This window comes from Arctopsyche grandis, chromosome 7 (genome assembly GCF_051622035.1).
Source record: "Arctopsyche grandis isolate Sample6627 chromosome 7, ASM5162203v2, whole genome shotgun sequence".
NCBI lineage: Eukaryota > Metazoa > Arthropoda > Insecta > Trichoptera > Hydropsychidae > Arctopsyche > Arctopsyche grandis.
In genome coordinates this window covers 3,045,853-3,069,925 of record NC_135361.1, presented here as the reverse complement: position 1 = coordinate 3,069,925, position 24,073 = coordinate 3,045,853, and the positions used below count along the sequence as shown (strand labels likewise).

General features: G+C 31.3%; 1 protein-coding gene across 6 annotated transcripts in view; it reads right to left on the bottom strand.

The window, feature by feature from the left end:
• Window positions 1-24,073, bottom strand: part of tfc (Brevican core protein triforce) — a 117,920-nt gene that overhangs the window by 7,631 nt on the left and 86,216 nt on the right. For 5 of the 6 annotated variants that reach the window (XM_077434121.1, XM_077434125.1, XM_077434120.1 and 2 more), the window contains one exon: window positions 6,454-6,563. In XM_077434121.1, the coding sequence (XP_077290247.1) occupies window positions 6,454-6,563 (110 nt within the window). Of the gene's footprint in view, window positions 1-6,453; window positions 6,564-8,773; window positions 8,885-19,239; window positions 19,675-24,073 lie in introns of those variants that run through there. The other variant, XM_077434123.1, reaches the window with a different exon arrangement.

The window sequence follows — 24,073 nt, the reverse complement described above, 5'->3', positions numbered from 1 at the left end:
ATGGCTTGTTTTTCAATTGACGTTTCTACCGCATACTATAGATTTTTCCATTAGAGTTCGAAATATATTAAAAAAAAATTAAGCTCTGTTTATTGAAGAATTAGTGATTCCGTTGGGTAAAAAGGCACATTCCTATGATTTACATATATCTCTGATGACACTATATATGTATAGTGTAATTAACATTAGCTCAGATTCCATTAAGCGTACTTTAATTTGTTATTATTTTAAATATTTATTAAAATTCTCGACTGCATTTAAAGTGAGTTGATACAATATTCATTTAATTATATATGTATATTGATCTCATTGAGTTTCATTAAAATATGTCACTCAAGGTTGAATATACATATATATGTATAATATTATTCACCACAATCAACTTGATTCTATAAACGTAGATTGATTTTAATATAATTCTTGTCAATGAAGGTTAATTTTATAATATTATCGAATAAAAAAAGCATTCGAACTCAATATACACATCTATGTATATTACTGGTTATATGTACATATTAAAAAAAAGAACACTATATATAAGAATATATATTTTCACCAATTCAAGCAGTCAAAATGTATCAAACAATGAATTTACAACGTTTAAATCAATAAATTTAACCCTGACAACCCAATCTTAAATGAATAGGGCCAACCCTTACTTAACCTAACCTATCCTAACCCTTAAATAATACCAACCCTAACAATCTAATATTAAATGAATAAAATCAACCCTGAAAATGTAACTGGTTATGATTTCACTGAAAATATATTTTCACTGACACATACATAAATATGAACAATGTAGTATATTGATTACATAAAGTTTAATTCTATTTAAATTCTATTGATAACTGGCTTACCTCGATAAAATAAACGAATATGATTTTTTTATGAATATGATAGTCGAAATATGATTTTTCGTGGTGTAATTTTATTTCATTCTCATATAAAGACAATTTAATATATGTATTATCCCTATTAATTCAATTCAGATTCGTGTAAATACGAGTAAATAATAGTACTTGTTTTTAGCTCGCAATTTTACCGATTTAAAATTCAGCACACTTCCAATTAACCCCTTTAAACGAAAACAAAAAAAACAGTGTGGCCAAGAACACTATTCCAATAAACATTTTTCAATAGAAAATACTCAATATAAAATAGTATTAACAGTGGGAAAAAATCCCAAGTGAAAATACGTACTTTTGACTGTTTGTCATTTGAACTGGACGACTATTTAGAGAGATTTGAAAGCTGAAAATTACTACAAATGAAAGATAAAATACACGACTATAGATTCCAATATTCATTTTGAGCAGGAAACTGAAAGATTTTGAGACATCTACCGAACAACACCAAGATATAGAAAAATAGCGCGATTTATAAACACATCTATGTATGTATATCTCCGAATCTCAAGCCAATCAACATTTTTTATTACCAGATTCGTGTTCACTAGGCATAGATCTATAAGAAAAGTCATATCTCGTCTTTGAACTAAAAAAAAGTCATTTGTCGAACAGTGTTACATTAAATTTGGACACTAATTTGACAATAATAGTTTGTCATACATTGAATCCCTTTTTCTGATATACTCGAATTAATCAACATATATTGTATTCAAAGCTTAATGCGATCGATACTTTTGATGGAACTAAAATCTTTGAGCCATAAAAGTGCATACAAATTGCTTCAGAAATTTTTCATTCGAATCTTTACAGTGGCGTCCGCCTACATAGTTAAATAGTATATGTATATAGTTTAATATATTACAAATGGTATTCCAGGGAAAGACACATGAGCATGAAAGCTCCTAATGAGCGTTCAAACGATTCAGTCTGCCTATGCAGCAAGTATGCACCGAATGCATGTCCGCATTCGTGACACGGCTCATTAGTTGAGAAACGGTGGAATCGGCACGATCTGGATTATCCGCCACTCAACCTTGCCTTTTGCATTTTGAAATATGCATCCGCGAAATGCAATCGAAAAATTTTGGTTCCGCAACACCGGAAATGCACTCGACCGGAAAAGTCGCTCGCCCAATATTGAAGGTCAACGTCACGAGCCGTCAATGGATCGTTGCAAATATCGACGATTTTCACGCGTAATTACACACCATTATTGCATCGTGAACGATTAAAAATTAATTAATTAGAAAATGTAGTGTAAAGGTCACGCGTCTTTATGGCTTCCACATGACTTAATTTGCACGGTAAAGTTTACCAGACTTTATTTTGTTTGAAATTTGTACCAGATTTTATTTTGTGTTTACATTTTTACATGCCAGCAGCATAGCTCGGTCGTTAAGAGGGCTGGACAGCAGCGCCTTGTCCATACAAACGTACTATACTTCTCCCTTCCTCAATTATGGTACTAGAGAAATTATTTTTTAATATGCTATGGATATCCACCATAGGCATGTTTCTACCTTTTTATTTTTTTGATTATTACTTTTATAGGAGCTAGGAGCCACCAAACATTAACAAATCGCCTCGTTTTTACACCCACGAAAAGAGTCCAGCGTGCTAATTTAACGGTTGATTTTTAAAAAAATACGAAGACACAAACATAGAAATTATCTTTTTGATACCGATGATGAAATTTTTTTTTAAATTGGCCCAGTTTCGGAGGAGAAAACTGGAGAATACGAAACCTCGATTTTGTCGATTTAAAATAGGTTTTATCTGGTCGACGCGCAACTGTCGCATTCACTAAATATATACATTCTCTCAATATATGTATATATTGAAGAAAGGAACGGCAACAAAATTAAGGTTTCGGGAATTTAGCCCTCTTAAGCTTCTGCCTAACACCGATAGGCGCCGGGTTCGATCCCATGAGCTGACCTCGATTGAAAAGAAATTCTCTGAGTATATCTGGAGTGCTGCTGGTCAGACCTGGATATTTGTGACTCCAGGTCGATCGTTTCCTACCAGAGTTTGCTAATTTTTTCTGATTTCGTTGTTGAAACGTTAATTTGCGAGTTTTCAGTGTCTCGTAATTCAGCGACTTGTATAATAAAAATGGTGTATTGTTTGTAATTAGCCAGGAAGACGCATTGGAGCTTACCAGTAAGGCCTATCCTGGTATAAAATGTAATAATAACAAAAAAATAAAATAAAAATACATACATAGGTATATACCAAGAAGGCAATTACTAATTAATTACAATTAATAATTAATTACAAACAATGCAGCATTTTTATTGCATAAATCACTGTATTTCGAGAGGCTAAATAACCCGAATTTATTTAACAATTAATTAATTTATTAATGAATTAATCTATTGATACATCTATGGATTTAGAATTTATAATAATAAAATGATAAAACTCACTGTTAAACAAATGTTTTAACTATAATATCCGATCTGTTGTATAATTTATTTTTACATACATAGATATATATACCAAGAAGGCCTAGCAGGTAAAACGCCAACACACTTTCCTAGCCAATTACAAACATTGCTTAGTACATAAATCGCTGAAGCTACGTAAAGAACACAAAACTGAATTGTACACAAATCAAATTCAGATATTGACGACATAGTGGGTAGGATGGTTTTTGCCAATTTGATGGAGGAAACGTTTCAACAATGAAATCAGATAAGTTAGCAAACTTTGAGTTACAAATAACCAAGTTTAACCAGCAGTATTAAATATTAGCCCGGGATCGAACCCAATAATCAAGTGCTAAACATAAACGCACTGAGCCATACTGCTGGCTAATACTGATCTAATATATGTATATGTATGTATATATTAGATCGGTGTAATTGGGCTGAAATAAACCCGATAGCTAAGGCATCGTTCAGTGGATTTTTCGCCTATAACTTTATAGGCACATCCAACATAGTATTTAAATCTGAAGAAATATTTATCTACATATGTATTCATATATTATGTGTTGATTATATAAATAACTAGCTGCGGCATTGCTTAGTAAAGTCGGGCACTTCCGGGTTTCGCCTGGCGTTTCTCGGGCGGATGAAAGTTGTTAAAAAATACCTTCAAAAACGATTGGTAGTTTTATATTAAAAATTGTGCAAACAAACACATGCTCGGCGTTGAAAGCTACAAAGAAGATAGACAAAGGCTTTTATAAGGGTTAAAATTAAATCTAAATCCAGTTTATGGACAAACATTCACCTTGATTATAATAATGTAACCAGATTGACTGGATAAATTTCATAAAATTAAATGACCAGTATTGTATTGTATATACAAATAGTTTCCGACCACTTTGACTAGTCATAGTCCATAGTCACTTTGACAGTCCATAAAGTGACTTGGTATAGGAAGCCGTCCCATCAAATGTTTGGCAAAATTAATCAATCGGTGCAGAAAGTTTTGATCTTTCAAAGTATCTGTATCATTTCTGAAACTTCTTTTACCCACGACAGAGTGAATATTTCTTAATAAAAAATAAAACAATATCCTTATTCAATATGTTCAATTAAAAAAAAAGAATGCGCCACAGGCGGAAAGTTTTTTTTTATGTTTGAGAAAGCTTGGTGTTGAATATGAGCTTAATGGGCCACTGTTCGAAGAAGAGTATCTTCAAAAGTCGTCATATGTAAATATGTATATATACATATATATTTCATTTTTAATTCGCTAATAAGTGAAATATGCGATCAGATTTACGCAAAGGTCGCTCGGTGAATCATTCTGTATATAGGTGTGACAATAGTCGCGTAATTCGATTATTATTTATATGGAAGTGGACTGGTTCTATTCGAATGTTGGGAAATACACAGTGACAATGTCTGAAAGGAGGAAAAAAAAAATTGGAATATAATAACAAACGTGTGTGGGATGCAGAACTCGTTCATGTCTGTGAAAAAATTCAAAAAAGGAATTACGAGTCGCGTTAAATTATGGTGCAATGTCACATTGCGTTCGTACGATTGTGTAATCGTTTTTTTTTTATTTGCAGGTATTGTGTCGAAGAATTTTCGGCATTGCAAGGGTTAAATGTTCAATTCATTCGGAAGGTCAGATATGAGTATGTAAAATACGTTGCTCAATGATTTCGTATGATTGTACATATGTACTCGTTGGGTATTCAATTGGGATTAAGTTATGTTGTGGTTTTTAATAATAAATTGTATGATTACGAATGTATGTAATTTAATAAAGTTTATGTGCGTGTCCGTCATTTTTGACGGGTGTACGTAAGTCTTTATCGTTTTTATTGAATTTGACGCGTGCTTTTGATTATATACACATGTATCTACTCGGTTTGTTTATACGCTTGATTTATATTATGCATGCAAACAGTGAAATTGAATGTTAAATTAAAATGTTATTCCGTCAATTTTAACGGACTACTAATTATGTAAAAATTCGGTCAGTAATATTATTACCGCACGGTCATTGCGCAATTCGAGCGCGACTAATACGAAACAATATGCAAATTTTACATCTGATATGTAACTTTTTCACACAGACGGCAAGGTCGTTAAACGTTTCGGTGCCAGTAGTAATTATCGTGGATCGCTATTAAATAATAATATAATATAATTAACAGTTTTTCCCAAGCGATTATTAAAAATTAAAAGTCACGGTCGTGTATTAATGCTGCGTGAAATTTCTGTAACGCTTCATTGTTTCAATTTCACAAATTCATCTACATACATATTTACATACATACATACATACATGCATATACGACTATAATATATGTATTGAGGTAAAAATTTTTTTAGGTTTGTTTGTTTTAAAAATCTACAGTTTTCAATTAAACTCATGGTATTAGTATTACAAATCTAGAATATAAATTTCATATAACCCTAACATATGTACATATACCGTAGTGTTGAAAGGGCTCGGAGTCCTAAATCGATGGGCTCTCATACAAAAACGACCGGGCAATACTGGGCAAGTATTTTCGTTCGTTGATAATAATAAAAAGCATTTAAAAATCAAATAAAAAAAAATCAAGTATTTTCGTTCGGAATGCAATACCACAGTTATCGGTATGTAGAACAGTCTTATTTGATCTTATGGTTTCATTACTTATGTATATAGTAGACGGGTTTTGGAAGGACTCAGAGCCCGGTATATACATACAAGTATAAATACAAGCATAAAATATCATTGAAAACACTCAGGGGGGTGATTTTTGGGACTGTGTACCATGTACATATATATGTAAACTAGGTGTGCTGCGTATTTTTCGCATGTTAAAATGTATCTAAAAAAACACGTACCACGTACCACTCAGTGTGTTTTCGCCCTTAGATTCAATTTTTGTATGGCACACTAAAAATACTTGAATAGTCTAATACGGGTTGAATGCGATATTAATGAATTAGAATTGAGACATTACGTCGACATAACTTTTTTTTTATTCATTTTTTTAAGGCCCGAAATGAGATACTTGAGTATTAGTATTAATTATTAAGAAATAATAAATTATGTATAGAATAAATAACCACACGCTCACCTTGAAGAAAATACCAAGATAATAGCGCTTTTCTCCGAGTTTCAGAAGAGGCATTGTCCATCTGTTGATACCCAAAGTGGTAGCCGCTTCGTCTTCACAATGAGGACAATCTGCAAAAATTAAAAATAAAAAAATCAATCAAACCAACTGTCCCAATTTGGTTTCGGATGATTTATTACCGTGCAAAAGGCCATGGAATGTATTTGGTTAAAATTCGCACTTGGGATGATAATATGCATCATAATATGAGATGCTTGCATGGCGTGCGGATTAATTAATAATATGTATGTTTTTTTTTTTTTTTTTAGTGAGTAATAAATATTTTTGCGACCTTCTAAATTGTCCAATGTGACACTTCCGTGACGGAAAATTCGCACGCGGTCGAGAACGGGTTAGAAAAAATGCAATTCTTTTTACTGTCGACGCAAAAACGACCAATAAAAGACAATTAAATGTGCGTTTTAATAACTTAAATTTGAGTTTCTCGCTTGTAAGGTGAAAGTACTCGCGGGTAAAAGTACATTTATAGTTTGCGTTTGATTTTATTTGTTTATTTTTTGATACAAAAATAATCAATTTATTTATTTATCCATTTATATTGGATATTGTCGGTTTTTTGATGTTTTTATTGCAGTTGTTTATACGCCAATAAAGTAGGTAGTAAAAATGTATATTTATAATTTTTTTAAATTTATTTCTCAACGAACTCATGAGTCAAAAATTGGCTATTATTAAAATATTTAACAAATATATTTTATTTAAAGTTTTTTTGTGATAAAACATCGTTTTGATGTGACTTTAAAATTTGAATTAAATATTTATTTATTTATTTTATTTAAATATAACTACACTAAGCAAATATAAGAAAAATACAAACGTAGAAAAAAAGGAAAATTATGCTTTTAATATGAAAGAAAAATGTCATCATGCTTAAATATAACACTTTTATGTTATAAATTTATATTTGTAATTATTATTACACTTCAAAAAATAACTGTTTGATTATTAATTTTTAAGTTAATAATCTAGTTTGTTTTTTTTTTATACAAGTACCTATAATTTTAACAGCAATAAAATAATATACGGTACAAAAACATTGTTCAAATGTGAAAACTACGTATGTGCATATGTATGTACATACAGTGTCAACGTTTACATAATAATATACAAAAGTTTGAGCACCACTGGCCTGTTATGTAAAAGATACGACGAGCCATTCAAGTTTTAGTTCAAATTACCAGTTATTTTACACCGCATGCCATTCAACAATCAACACCAATAAATTAATACGTGCAATAGATTTACAATATCACTTTCATTACATGCATACATACATGTACCTATATTATATTCAAAATAAACAGATAATATTTTGCGGAAAATACGGGTCATTATCAAAATCAAAAATATGTATGTTCATAACATTATACGATAGAAAACGCACGTTACAAAACCGATTCTTGTAACACATTTCGCAATGAGACACTTTCATCTCGAAATAAAGCGTGTCAATGTTAATCGCCGATAAATTAAATTTCTCCCGATTATCGCTGGAATCTTAAGATAGGCAAACAAATCTTTGGCAATCTATCTATTTGACTTTTCGACAATGGTTTTTCGTTTTAGTTCAACACAATCGGTCGGGTGATTTGTGTCCGTTCCTGTATTTTAAGGATAAAAATATTATTATTAAACAAAGGACCGGATATTATAATACAATTTTTTTAATGCTGATCTTTAAAATGTGGTTTTTATATATTTAAGTAGGTTAATGATGGTCTCAAACTCCGATGTATGTATGTATGTATGTTGTAACCAGAGACCCTACGACAGATCTGACTGCAGAAAAACATCTACATCCATATGTATGTATGTAGGTCAATAGGCATCTTTAAGCTGTACGCTAGCAATGATAATATAATCGAAAGGTGATTGCAAGCGTTTATTTCATGCAATTTTGGTATGTGGACTGTTAATCAAAGGACGATTCATACAAGTTCATCAAGAAAAGAAGAGTGTTCATCATATAAGTATGTGTTAAAAATGGTAATACGTCATGGTTGACGCTTAAACACTAACATATTCAATTTTTTTGATGAACTGTTCCTTTGATGAACGGTTTCCGATGAACAGTCCAAGATTTATGTTTTGACCTAGCGTGTTAGACAATCGGGTTAGTATTTGGGTTAGGTTCAAATATTGTTTGCAAGCTTTTTCCCTGTTAATTGGGCCATATTCCTTATGTGATTTGTGTTTTGCCTGAATTATGTTTTAATTAAATTATTTCCCCCATCCAATTTTTTGTTTGTTTTCTACTAACCGAAGTCATCCTGTTCACTGGGGCTAATATTTTTTCGCAATAGCGCGTCGCGATAATTTTGGGAATAAATAGACCACAGTTTTTTCAACGATGCTAGTTGATCTGAAGGTGCTGAAAAATTGGGAAACCATGGTCGTTAAATGCATACATGGGATGGGGATTATTTACTATACATACATATATATATGTCTGCGACGTCTAACGTGTTAAAAATCGAGTGAAAATTTCGAACGTCTTCAGATCAAATCGCCATTTTGTTTTCGTATGGAGAAATCCCTCGATGGATCGTTTATCATCTCACATTCATATGAAGTATACTACAATACAATAAAAAATAATTCCCGTTAAAGATTAATAGCAGTGTTCGAATGATGTAACTCGATCTAATCGAAGCTTGAGTGATATTGTGCAATGGAATGTATGTAGAGATTATGACACATCTTTGAAAAGTGTTTTGAGTGCGAGAAGTAACATCTATCTCTGGATGAATAAATACATACATACGTCTGGTTGTTTGAATATCAATTTACGTAAATGTAATTTTTTGTTGTCTTTATTCTGGTAAAAGTCAAGGTTTTGCGAATCATCCGTGTCGAATTTTAACGACGTCGTTTAAATTATTCGGCGCGTTTATGCAATGCTATTATTATTTTTTGGATTAATCAATAGTTTAACGGCCGGAAGAGTTATTTTGAAGATTAATCGCTTTGATATAAATAAATGGGTTATCAATTACATACAATTACATTCAAGTACATATTTTTTTCCTAATGAAACTTTTTCACTTGATACCTTTTTGAATCTTTTTTGTAAGTATTCTAAACAATAATATGCGCTGATTGATTGTTAACATTCGTGACTGTTTTTTATGGCAGTATGCTCTAGCTTTTTGGGCATGCATTTCATTATCGTGGAACGTTTTGTATTTTGTCATTGCTATTGAAAAGTTTTTGAACCAAGTCATGAATTCCGACCATCAATCTGTACGAGATGAACTCGTTTCCGTTTTATATTTGCGCATAGGCGGGATGAAATTTGAAAATATGAATATAAATTGTGAATGAAATTTAGTACGTTTTTAGTCAAGAGAAGGATGGGAAGTATAGATGAAATTTTTGAAGTAAAACTTATTTACGGACGGTATACTATACCGGTATATCATCTTCAATAATAAGATGATTTAAACGGCACGATCGACAGTGGCTATTATATATTGTGACGGTTCTTATCAACCCCTCTCTCGCAAATTCAGCTAGTCTGAATTTGTTGATTGTTGTAAGCATTAAATGGTTGTGGTTTGTTATAAAATATTTGTGAATCTACATATATTGGAATAAGTGTCCTGTTACGGTACTATGGCATAAATAAAATGTTGAGTAGTGTTGTGCCCGTTGATATTTCAATGGGTGGTTTTAGAAAGACACACTCGAGGCTATTGTCACTAGCCGTTTTAACATGCACGGATTTCCTGCATTCTTATGAAGTTCTGATTGACCAGCAAAATAGACGAGTGGTTAGCATATAATGCTTTGAATATAGTGGTCACGGGTTTAAATCCCACTGGTTTCTGCTGACTAGACCTGGATTTGTGAATCCAGGTCGATCGTTTCCTATTAGAGTTTGCCAATTTATTTGATTTTCATTGAAACGGTTCCAACAAATTGGCAACCTACCCCACTTTCTCGCAATATCTCGAGTTGTCAGTAATCTCGAATTTCGATGAATTATATAAAGTGCTGCAAATTAACAAATTAGACCATAGATGACTCTGTGGATATTAATTGATATGTATTTATATACTTTGTATAATACTAATAATATTTGTATCAAATGTACAATATTTCTGGCCAGTTGGGCGCATTGGGGTTACCTGTTAGGCCTCCTGGTATAAATTAAAGATAAAATAAAAATTGTAATATGTATTTTTTGAAATCTCTATACTTGTTCATGCAAAAAACATACATACATACTTTCCATTTTTATTTATTTAATTAAGCATGTACACTCGTCTTTACAGATCGCTCCAAAGCGACGATTGTATTTATACAGATACAATATAATCAATCAATAGAGTCAATATATGTATGTATGTATATAAGCATCTAAACAATGCGAATTCATACAAACATCCACAGTGACATCTATGGAGAAATTTTTATAATCAAACTGGAGAACCTCAAGACGCCAAATAACTTGATATAAGAAAGAAGATGCCAATTTTAGAGTAACCGTTTCAATGAAAATCAGAAAAATTGGCAAACTTTGATAAGAAACGGTCGACCTGGCGTTAAAAACTAAGGTCTGGCCAGCACCGGGACTCTAGTGGGACTCGAACCCGTGACCACTCTGCTCGAAAGCAAAATATGCTAACCACTATTCCACGCCTCTGTTTATATACATATGTATGTACATATATTATAGGATTTTTTTTAGAATTATTCACATTGCAGATATCTCCAACGCGTTAAAAAAAATATCAATTCTACGAGTGGAAAATTATATTCGACGTTGCAAATTGGAATCGTCAAAATGCGCAGGGCCGTGCCGTCGCAATTATTCAATTTTCAGTAGTCCAGTGTCGCCGACGGCCATTTTTGTCCCCCCAAACACGCCCCAAACACCCCCACGACCCCTCTCGCCTAATTCGATCCACTTCGAAGGGGATGAAAAGTGATTAAGGGCGGTGAAACGCGACGGCCAGCATCTTTTGCGCAAATTAATTTCAATCCAGACTCGTTCGGTTCGCGTACAGGATGTTTATTTGTCACTTGCGAAACGCAAATGCTAAATATCATATTGTACACATATGTACATATGTATGTGTCTACAGTAGATAAGTGTTTTCTGTTTAATTGAATATCGGAACGGGTTCGTTGATGTGTAATCTCTGGTCCGTTATGCCCTTGTTGGTAAAGCGAACGCGTCGATTACGCACATGTCTTCTATTTATTGTGTATATTTAATTTCGAATATAATTTTCAACGCGATATTGCTGCGAAACCGACTGTATTGTTGCGCAAATTTAACTGTTTAAGTCGTGGCATTAATTGTTGAATTTAGTACCTTGCGTACAATAGATTCTCTCCTCTGATCTAATACAATGCATTAACTAGTATTTGACGACAATAGTGTTTGCGTTAAATTATTGAATTGCTCGTTGACAATCAACTAGCAGTTAAATTTTACATACATAAGTTATTTTTACTATTATGTGTTGAATGATTTCGTTTCGAATGACGTTTATTCATATACATTATGTAATCGTTAATAGTTCCGGTTAATTGTAATATACGTACTTAGATACGAAATTACGTGATTGTATCAAAATAATTTTGGTTGCTTTAAATCTACTGTAGATTCCGTTAAATTAATTAAACGATTATGAAGTGTTCGAAATATTATATGTTCCAAATACTGTGACTAATCAACATAGTCCAAGACATATTTCATTTTCTTTTTAAATTTACTTATCTATGTATGTATATTAGGGCTATTTTGGTTTATCAGGGCTGTTATATTATTTTTTTTACATAGATGTACCAGGAAGGCCTAACAGGTAAACTCCAATGCGCCTTAGTAGCCAATTACAAATATTGCAGCATTTTTTAGTACATAAATTGCTGAATTTCGAAATACTAAATAACACGTCATATTATCATATCACTATTAATTAATTAATTAATTATTCCATAGAGACATCTACGTATTTAGACTTCAAGAATAAATCAAATTCAGATATTGGTGACATAGTGGGTGGGATTTTTTTTGCCAATTTGATGGAGGAACCGTTTCAACAATGAAATCAAATAAACTGGTAAACTCTGATAAGAAACGACCGACTTGGATTCACAAATATCCAAGTTTATGTTTTTTTCATGAGTTTTTATTGACATTTGATCTATTTTTTCATAAATTTCATATTTTATTCTGAGGTATATGTGTAAATATGTAGGTTTTTGGTAGATATTATGTATATATTTTGACTTTTAGTAAATACATTTGTTGATTGAACCATTATGAAGTATTTGATGACTCTTTCAAATTGGCAAACTCTGATGGGAAACCATCGACTTGAATTCACAAATATCCAAGTCTGACTAGCAGCATTAAAGTAACCTCTCGGTGCTTATTATTTGGTGAATATTCCGCCAGAATTTATTATCTTGGGCTGTTTTGTCGAAGTATTTTCAATCAAAAAACTACGAGTTTAAGTATACTTTTTTAATCTTCGTCAACTTAAATAACCAAAAATATAGGTTTTAATATACTGTGAGAGAAGAAAAAATTCACTTCAATATACATATGTATATATTTCAGACAAACATATAAAAAAAAATCTTCAACGAATCAGCCTTATTTTAAACAGAAAAAGATGAACTATTTTTGTGTGCCATAATTAGAAAAATTTTAATTAGCTTTTAGAAATTCATATAAAAGGAATTTTTAATATAAGTTATTTACTATTTTAAATATAACCGGTAAAATACAAAGTAAGCCTTGTATTATGGATTCAAAAGTACCAATACATACATATATAATACAATCGTATAAATTTTATGTATGAAAATCGTAAATTACGTAAATTACAAATTACCTGAGTCACTGTCATAATATCGAACGACCAATACAACTGCACAGATCTTAAATTATGACCTCATTCTTGCCCAAGGACCCGATTAATCAAGAATCTTGTTTATATAATCCGTTTCGATGTTTACGTGGTCCATATAATCGGTCTTGAGGTCGACCAGTTTCAATTCAGAGACACCGATATTCGACAAATTTGTATATCGATTCGAAAACAGCTGATAAACATTATAATAATAAAATTGAAACTAGGTCGTACCTGTATCTGGACCGCATTCCGTGCCAGTGTCATCGATTATTTACTGCCTAAAGTTATACATCTAGTACGTTTTACTCGTATATATGTACATATAATGTAATTTAGTATAAATTATGGATGGTGTATCTAATTTCATTTTTAGTTAGGACGATTTTAATATGCTTTTCTTTACTTTTATTTCCTATAAAATGTTAATGAAACTCTTGACTATATTGAAAGTTTGATCTTGAATTTTCAGTTCAGCCATTTTTTCTATATTATGAGAATATTAATTTAAAATGTTCAAAAGCTTCTAAAGTTTTATTTACGCAGAAAAATCTTAGATGTCCTAAAAGCAAACTGTCTCTATATGTATCGGCACCCCGACTTCTGCGCGCCAGTCAAAAGCACCCCGACATAACGGCCCCGATATACCGCGCGGCGACAAAACCGCGCCAGAATATATGTACATATGAAAAAAATTAAATATCAAATTCGACTTCGATAACTTGATCTATTTTTACTAAGAGATAGTCGCCTACATTGATTCCATAGATTTTTTTCGTTAAATTTAAACTGTGATCTCAATAAAAATAAATATTTTTGTGTTACACACTTTGAAATTTATAAGATCATTCATAATAAAGGATCAAGTGTATTTATATATATGTATGTATGCATTGTATTTCTACAATACCACTTTAAGTCAAAGTTTGAGAGATAAAAACAAATATGGTTTTGGTAAATGTCGAAATCGATGTCAAAGTTGATATTTGAATGTTTTAATATGTTCATATTTGTATATCATATTATTTTTTTGGAGTATTAAAGTGAGAATTGACAACCCTTCGATTTTATTGAATTTAAATTTTCGGCGCCTGAATGTGGTAGAGCTTTGCTTCATCATTTAATTTTCCAACCTATTCCTGTGAAAACGTCAGCTTTCAATAACTCGTCTCTTGTAAAGGCTTTCCGGTTCCTTAATGTGATAGATGAACATTTGGACCTTTTCAATTGTCATGTTGATGAGCTGGTCAGTTTCATGAGATTCAAAACAAATCTATTTGAATGAGATGAATGATTGTTAATTTTTATTGTTCTTTTTTTTTTGAAAGACTGGTGTGACACTTTGGGGCAACCTGTCAGGTCACATTGGTCATATTATTGTTGTTATTATTATAAAAATAATAAATAAATATATTCTGGCGCGGTTTTGTCACCGAGCGGTTTTGAATGGACACTATTTGTATTATCTATTTGAATTTACATATATTACTCTATCAATTTTTTATATATTTCGGGTTTTTTTTTATGTACAGATACATATATTTACACCCATAAATATGTAAAATTTGTAGGATATGTATAATATGTATATCTATTTCTGTTTGTCATTCGTCAATTATTAATATCTTGAAACCTAATTGATTATATTTAAAAAATATACTGTAAGAAAATGGAAATCTACTCTAAGACACTATTTTCACGTTACAAATCTACCTTTTTAGTTCAAAAAACCGTAAAAAGTACATAGAACTAAGCATTCCCACTATCGAGATGCAATGTTTACTATATATACATGCATACATAGGTATGTATATGTATATATAGTAAAAGTATGTATGTATGTGTGTATACTATTTATCTTATAAACTTTTCGTATATTGTATTATATGTACATCCTGTATAAATGTAATACGAAAATATTTATTTTAAAAATTTAAATACATAGTTTTAGCATTGATTAATGTTGGTGATGTGTAGAGATCGTTTTATATGTAAAAAAAATATTTTTCACTTTTTTATGACGCATTTTGAACTTTAATAATACATTTAGTAAAGGACAATGTATCAACTTAGGAGTCAAGGCTGTGACTTCAACATTTACACTTTTACATATATTACAATTAAATATCCTTGTTTCTAAGCTAAAAGTTGTTTGCTTATCATTTTTTTAATCACTTCTAACGGCCCTAAAATAAATGTTGCATCAAATTGCAACAAGCTTCGGTAACTTTCAATTACCAAAACACTTTTTAATGTTTCCAAACATTTCCATTATTGAGTTCAATTATAATAGAAACTGGTAATTCGGCCAATTTCGCACGGGCAACGCCGAGCACTCAGACGGCTTATTTATATTTAATTTCACAATCGGTCAATTATTTGCGAACTTTCGAGTGATTTTGCCGCCGTCAAAACGATTGCGTCACCGATTTTCAAAACAGCCGTCAAAATTGATGGAGAACATGCCGCGCATCTCTCGTCAGGAGAAAAGTGCAAAATTATACGAAACCTTGAGCTGTCTTTGATTTGACTAATGTAGCTTTGTTTCAAATACCACTTGTCTGACCCGATGTGCAGAAATTTCGGATTGAGATTGGCAAATGTCAAATTTTGTCAAAGGGTTAATCGATTTTCGAATGATATTGCAGATGATTGACAGTCTTCGTGATTCGTGACGTTTGATTGCGTTAAATTTATGATAAGTGAACAGGTTTCTCGCACAATCAACAATGCGTAATTATTTTATTAAGACACACAATTAACTTTTCAGTATTCTTTTATTGAAATATTTTAATTCTCTTTGTGGTTATTGTGATCACTGGTGTGTGAAGTTGATATAATTGTCTTGGGTAATCAAAAGAGTCATTGTTTAGTTTTAGATGCATTAAAAATGACTGTTAAACACACAAACGACGATTGACTGTACAATTACGTACAATCTTAAATGAAATGCGTAACAAAAGACTTCACATTGAGGGGGGCGAAGCAGGTTAAAGCCGCCTACTGATTGTCTACTGGTGTGAATTCAAGTTCGGTTCAAGGTTTGTAGTGTGAAATAAAGTGAATGGACAGAAGGGGGGAGGGGGGAGGGTCTAATCTGAAAAAAGCTTATATAAAGTTATGATATTTAATTCTAAAAGGCCTAATGTCAAATGATATGATGTAGAAAATATAATTTTAATTTAATGTGATCAAAACATTTTAAATTAAACATCACATGTAATCTAAATGATGCGATAATTTAAAGATTAATGTAATCAGACTACTATGTATAAGTTAAATGTGATTAAATTTTAATTAAATCAATGATTTATATGATCAAATGTGTATTTACATACAAATACTAAGTGTGATCAAAATTTAATGTAGTCATGCTAGACATAGCAAAGATTTTATCATACGATCAAAGTTTGATGTAATCATATGTTAACCGTAAAGAAAGTTTAATCTATTTAATATGATCAATGCTAAATATGATCGCAATCAAACATAATGTAAATGATTGACATTTAAAGTCACTTTTGTAAGTGATCAAAATTCGATACGTTTATATTGACAAGTATAAATGTAATCAATATAATATGATATGCTTAAACTTTAAATGAAATATATTTACTATAATTAATAATACGTAACACATTCGATGTCCGATCAAATAGTGATTGCCTAAAAGCAAACACCGTCCAAATTGTAATTACTCAAAACAGCCAGCTGTCAAAATAAATTTTCACATTTAACCCAAACCCATCAAAAAGCATTTATTAACCATTCGACAAACCAAACCCAATTCGACACTACCTCTAGGCAACCAGTACATATGTATGTACTACTTATACACCCAAATCTAGCACGCGAAAGCTTAAAAACACACTAGAAGTCGGAAAAAAAAAAACAAACACTTGATGGATGACCGAAACAACGACGTTCCCAATCGACACTAATACGACTAGAAAAAAAATGACTCGTACATTTCATTTTCAATTCAACTCCTCATCATCCTCGATTGTGGCACACAGACACCGACAGCCTTAAACGTGTTTACACAGACGAGTGCGTATATTACATGAGCGTCGGAGAAAGTGATAAATACCCGTAGCACCGGTATTACAAATATGTACGTATAAGTATGTTAAACGTAACTTTTCGTTTTCGATGGGATATGCATGTAAGTTATAATAATAGTCAAAAAAAGTGCCGATGTGTTAATTGTGAACTGCTGAAAGAAAAGCGTGAAGTGCCATTAGATGCTGTATATACATATGTATATAATATACATTATGATAAATGTGCGAAATTTGTATAGTGCGTGTTTGTTAGGCACGAGAAGATGAAAGTGCTGTGCAAAAATGTATAGGAAGATCCAATTAGTTTGTTATCTTATATGTATGTTTTGTTCTTTTGTTGGTTTTTCTATTGTGTTGTACAAATGTTGCAATTTGCTGTGTATATAATTTAGAAAATGTAACTTGTAATTATCTGTAGATCGTTTACATTGATCAAGTATAAACAGGTGATTTTTATGCTATACAGTATTGAAGGATAAAGATTTTGTATTGAAATTAAATGTTTTAATTTTTGAACTATTGAAGTAGCTTAGTATGAAAATATTAAAAAGTTAGTCAATTTAATGAATGACTTGTATTTAATTGGCCAGTAATTTGAATGCTCAGTTACTAACTGTTCTGTCAAGAAATGTTAAACGAAAATACCGATTTACTTACTTTTTATTATTATTTTAAAATATGTATAAACATTCGTACAAGTTACTAGCCATTTACATATTAAATGAAATGCATCAAAATGATTTGTAAATTAGCGACGTCTAATGATTTTCAATTCGTATAATATGATTATAATACTTGTAAATTCTACGATATTATTGGATTAGGATTATTTTATTTTATATATTAATAAATGATCTATTCCGTTGAAAGTACATATATATTACCGTATTTCTCCGAAAATAAGACTCTTATATTAATTTTACATTCAAAAACTGCACTAGGGCTTATTTACCTTCTTCCCTTTAGGTATATACCTATACACTGATTTCTCATAATACCTATAAATAGTTTTTTTCCGGGGTAGGTCGTATTTTCAGGAAAAGACGGTATATAAAATGACTGTTCTCAAGTATTGTATACTTATTTTTAACTATGTCGGACAATTCCAAAATTTTTGATATGGAAAATGGTTATTAAAATTGTAAGTTTATACTTTAAATATAAATAAAGCTCATTGATTTAAATAATATTTGTAAAATTATAAAAATAATTCAATGTAAACGACCTATGATATCCAAGTAATTTTCCTTTGAAGAAATTCATTAACGATTGAAACTATGCATCGATGATGATTGAGTTGAATAGCACAATCAATTTTCAAGGCTATGTGCAAATGATATTGCATATTCATGCTGGATACGCCTTTAAAGTCGGCTTCAAAGCACAATGAAATCTAATCATTATAATCATCATGTCTTGACCACTGTATTAATATCTTGACTTTTGAGCATCCTTTTCGAGCCCGTTCGGTCGATTTCGAAAAGTTGACTCATCGTTGAAACGTGTTTTCGATTATTATTTAACACCGCTTGAGTAACGAGGCGAAAAAGCGTAACAGTTTAATAAAAAAATATATAAAAGTTTGAGCAACATGCCGTTTAACACATTTATCAAGATGAATTTCACACGCGCGCCTAAATTCGACGTCGATTTTCATTGAATACGATTTAGAATTATTAAATTTTCACACGTTAGTTAGACGAGGCAGACATTTGAGAACATATAACATTTAAAATAAGCAGAAGAAAAAGAAACACAGACACGTATGCAATTAAAATCTTAAAACAAACCTGATTTGGCGACAGTGTTCGGTATGCTGTTCGACAAAGCGACAGTTACCATCAACCAGCTGAACAACACAATTAAATTGTTGAAATTCGTCATTTTCGTATTGCGGTGAGTGGAAAATTCACTCGTTTAAATAACACCGAGTTCCCTGTTACGCGCACGTGCCGGAAAACTTTGACGCATGTGAAGTAGGCAGTTTTCCGGGGAAATTTTCGAACCGCGCGCGCGCGTTCTTCGTTGCGTTGTTTAAACTTTTACGTAACTCGTTGCATTATATGTATATATGCGTGATATTTGCATATAAAATAGGTGGCGGTTGTCGTTTTTATTTCGACTCGTTTAATTTTATGCAAATGGTCGTTTTATATATTTATTTTATATGTTTGTAAAAGGTATTGCTATAGCCGTCCGCATGCGCAAAAAGCGAACGGCAAACTGACGGCTGAGCTCCGGACAAAATTTGAATTTGAAACGGGGGTTCGCGCGCATACGAGGTCAGCAGCTCTAAACCGGTGGCACGGGGGCTACGTGGAAAAACGAGAAAGGTTTTGCCGCCTCTCAAGTGTGGGACATGTGAAATGTCGCGAGGAAATCATTCGCAAAATCACACAATTTTCCGGTTTTTTTTTGATGATAAAGATGACGGTTTATGATGAAAAGGAAAAAAAATCATCATCTTATCATCTGGGATAATGATTCATAAATAATATATTATTCATACATAAAGATTTTTAAAATTTATTTCTAAACGCATCCAAAAAGCGTGCCCTAGCCGGCTTAATTGGAACTTTTCAATTAAAAGGCTGAATAGCTTGATAAATTATAATAATTTATTTTAAATATTACGCATTGAATTATAATTGATCTTAATTTACTTGGTTTGGTATTTACTTACGGATGAATTAAATCGGGGTTGAGAAACGAATATTGGCAAAGCAAATGATTAGAAATGATAAAGGAAATTTCAGAATGTCACAAATTTCGTTTGCTATTTTGACATGTATTTTTGGTTTGAATACATACTTAAAAATTGTGCTAAAAACAGTTAAACTTTTCTTAAGATGAAGTTTTATAATATAACATTCCAGTGTTTAATTTGATATTAAAAAAGTACACAAACATACACACACACACTGAAATGTTTTGCATAAACCATTGAAATGAGATCAGGAATCGATATTGAGTACAAATTTATTTAATTTTAATTTTATGTACATATATAAATTATGATATTGGGGTAGCCTGTGAAGACATTGTCGTATATGTGTATTAAAATAAAAATCAGTTAAAATATTGAGGATGAATTTACTCATGGTTAAAAAACTTCATCTAAACTTCGTATGTTAAAAAAGTAAAAATCCATTTGAAATGCTAATAAAATTAAGTCAATAAAACAGTAAGAGTTCATCCAAGGTTTTTACATAAGAATAAAATTAATTAATTCAATGTAAAACATTTTGCATCCAAAATTTGAGTTTAAGTCCTTGAAGTATTTATTTGAATAAAATTTTTGCATTATAACCCACTTCACATACGTCAAAGTTCAAACTACTATTTTAAAACAAACTTTACTACTTGTCAAAATATTGATTCGTGATATCAAATGTCAAATATATATAAAGACAATAATAAGTAGTCTATAATAAAATTTAACATTGTTAACATTAACATTAAATTTAATAATGTTGTTTTCATTTTGTAATTTTATTATTTAGCGTATGTATGTTGGTTTTATCTTTATTTATATATGTATGCTATTTTTTATTTTTATATATATGAGTAATTTATCTTTATTTATGTGTATTTATGTGTTTATGTGTATATGCATGTATAATGTTTGTATGTTTATGGATGTATGTAATGTATGTGTATGTGTATGTGTATATGTATATGTATATGTGTATGTATGTATATGTGAATATATATATGTGTAGGTGTGTATGTATGTATATGTATATATGTGTATTTTTATATTTATGTATGTATGTATGTGTATTTGTGTATACGTGTAAGTATTTGTGTATATATGGATGGTGTACATATATGTTTATATAATTGTCTTTGGCCAGGAAGGCGCATTGGGTTTACCTGTTAGGCCTTCTTGGTGTAAATTAAATAAAAAATAAAAAATAAAAAATAAAAAATAAAAAATAAAAAATAAAAAATAAAATAAAATAAACATATCTAAAATTACAGAAAGAACTTTTCAACAAATCCACAGGCTTACTTTCATTCAACAGATTCTTCTCGCGGATCAAACAAGTTAACCAAATAAACGACCCATAGAAAGTGAGAACGATTCGCGACCATTTTTATTTGCGCAATTTTAACACCTCAGACGGAAGTGTAACTTTTTTTAGAATCTTATTAAAACGAAATCATGCGTCACACACGTCGACACACATAGATTCAATTATTCGCTAAATATCGATTTCGAAACGAAATAATTGCGCAACGGAATACGCGCCGATCCTTTCTCCGGCAACAAGTTGGTCAGGTGAGATTCACATTCAAAGGGACGACACTCGCTTAAGTCATCTATATAAGCCCACTTTAGAGATGAGTGAAGTCAACCAATAAAGCCCTCTACATGAGGCCACCACCCTCCCAATCATAAGTCATCTATAATCAACGTTACGAATCTTTACATGTCCGAATTCGATGTATTGCAGTCGGCTTCGCGAACATCTTCGGCCGCACCCAACATCTGGACCGGTCCGAAAGGTTGAAATTTCTAGATATGGTGCGACCTTCGTGCAAAAGCTATAAATATATAAATTATATCCGTGGTTTTGCCGGTGCGAAGAACAAAACCAAAGCAGACTGAATAGACCAACTGATGGGGCAGATTCCTCAACCGGTCGACCTTCCCGGCTCGACTTCACTATTGACCAACGCGAGCGTGGGTAAAAGTTTACAAGTTTACATCGAGAACATCGCATTGCATACACACAATCTCTTCCAGTGCTTGTCAACATGCTGATTGTGGCGTTTTGGGGTCATTTGACTTTCTTTGGAGTGGTGTTTGACGGTTAGATTCGAAGTTGTGGGACTACATTAGTGGCCCCATTCATAGACGATGTAACTAACTCTATGGGAGACAAACCTGTCAACACCGTTTTGAAGAGGCTTTTGTTGAACAAAATAAGCTTTTGTCGAATGAACATGTTGATAAAACTTACTAGTGACATAAAGACGTTAAGTCAACTATTTTAAAATTTTAATTTTGGGATCTTAAATGACAGTTCATACTTTTGTGAACAAAAACGTTAGTAGATAAGTTTTTCATTGATACAAGATACAAGAAATGGGTAAATTTTTCATAGTGAGAACATGACTGAATAGTTATTTGAATATGTTTGAATTGATGAATAAGTAAAGTCTTTATGAGATGGTCTATAAATAAAATATACTAGTGTTTTTACCCGGCTTCGTTCAGTATTTATAATATAAACCGCTTAAACATGGCCAATCTAATAGTAAACATTTTTTTAAATTTATTTGAATAGTTTTATTTTATTTAAATTCATTTCAATATTCATTTGTTTTTTTTTAATTTAATTTAACGTCACGGATTCTCCCACCCAAACCTTACATACAAAGTCTCTTTTGAAATTATATATTAGATAAAAGAGAAGTACTTTAAGATAAGTAGAAAACTTTGATAAGAAGAGAAGAGAAATAAACAATTATATTTAACGAATAGAAACAAAGTTATTCAACTTGGATTCTGCAAAATATATTGATGGATTCCTAAAAATGCCTTCTCAATCTGTAAGTACATACTTATCTACATATGTCAGATATAGAAATACATAAAAATATTGCTTAAAAGTTGAAAAAAAAAGTTTCAAACCTGAATTGGTTGGTGCATTTAATGATATGGATTGTATTTCAAAAATCTTATTTAGAACTAGGGTTTTATAAAAAGGCTGTGGAATATTTAAGATCACTGATCTAATGCACTCATAAAAGTATGAATTGTTTTTTGTTCCGTATAACGACGAGATATAGAAAGCAAAATGTAAATATGAGTTATGGATATGATTTAAGTAGCTGACATAGTGAAGCGGGCGAATATATTGAAATGGTTAATATAATCGACGAAACATGGATAAGAGAAGAGCTCAAAAAGTACCTAAAAGCATGCAAAAGAAGCCGTAGTTAGTGCTGCTTAGAATCCACTATAAAGTAGAAAGATTAGAAATACAGTACATACATCAAATCAAGAAAATGGTAAAATTAAGGCCATCATCGATAGCAAAATCTTATCTCTAATTGCAAACGTTAATCGGCCGGAGTCTCATTAGAAAGGATCATGCATCAAAATCATTCGAAATATTCTATGAAACGTTTTCCCATCAATTTTGGGTTATTTTCAAAGCTCTAAAAAACTTGAAAGTCAGTCAGCTCACAATTGTACTGTACATATGTACACTAACATCATATGTATATAATAAAAGTCCCTAAGTGGCAATAGATTTGAATTAATATTTATATAATAAGCCGTATCAGTTATTTTTAAGTTGGGGATGTAGAGCAAAGCAAAAATTAAGTTTTTGAAAAATTAGATACATTTTTAAAAATAGATTAAACAATAACCCGTTCCATTCTTGAACGAAGGTACGAATGTATTATATTCACGTTTGCCGTTGTAACCGTTCCTCAAATGGTCATATGAGCTGGTATATATGTACATATGTAAGCATAATAGTAGTATACGTACATATGTTGGTATATATGTAATGAATAAAGCACATGTAATACGTAGTCTTGTGCAGACGTGGTTCATGAATAGGTATCAATGAAAGAGGCGGTAGAGGGTGTAAAGAAAAA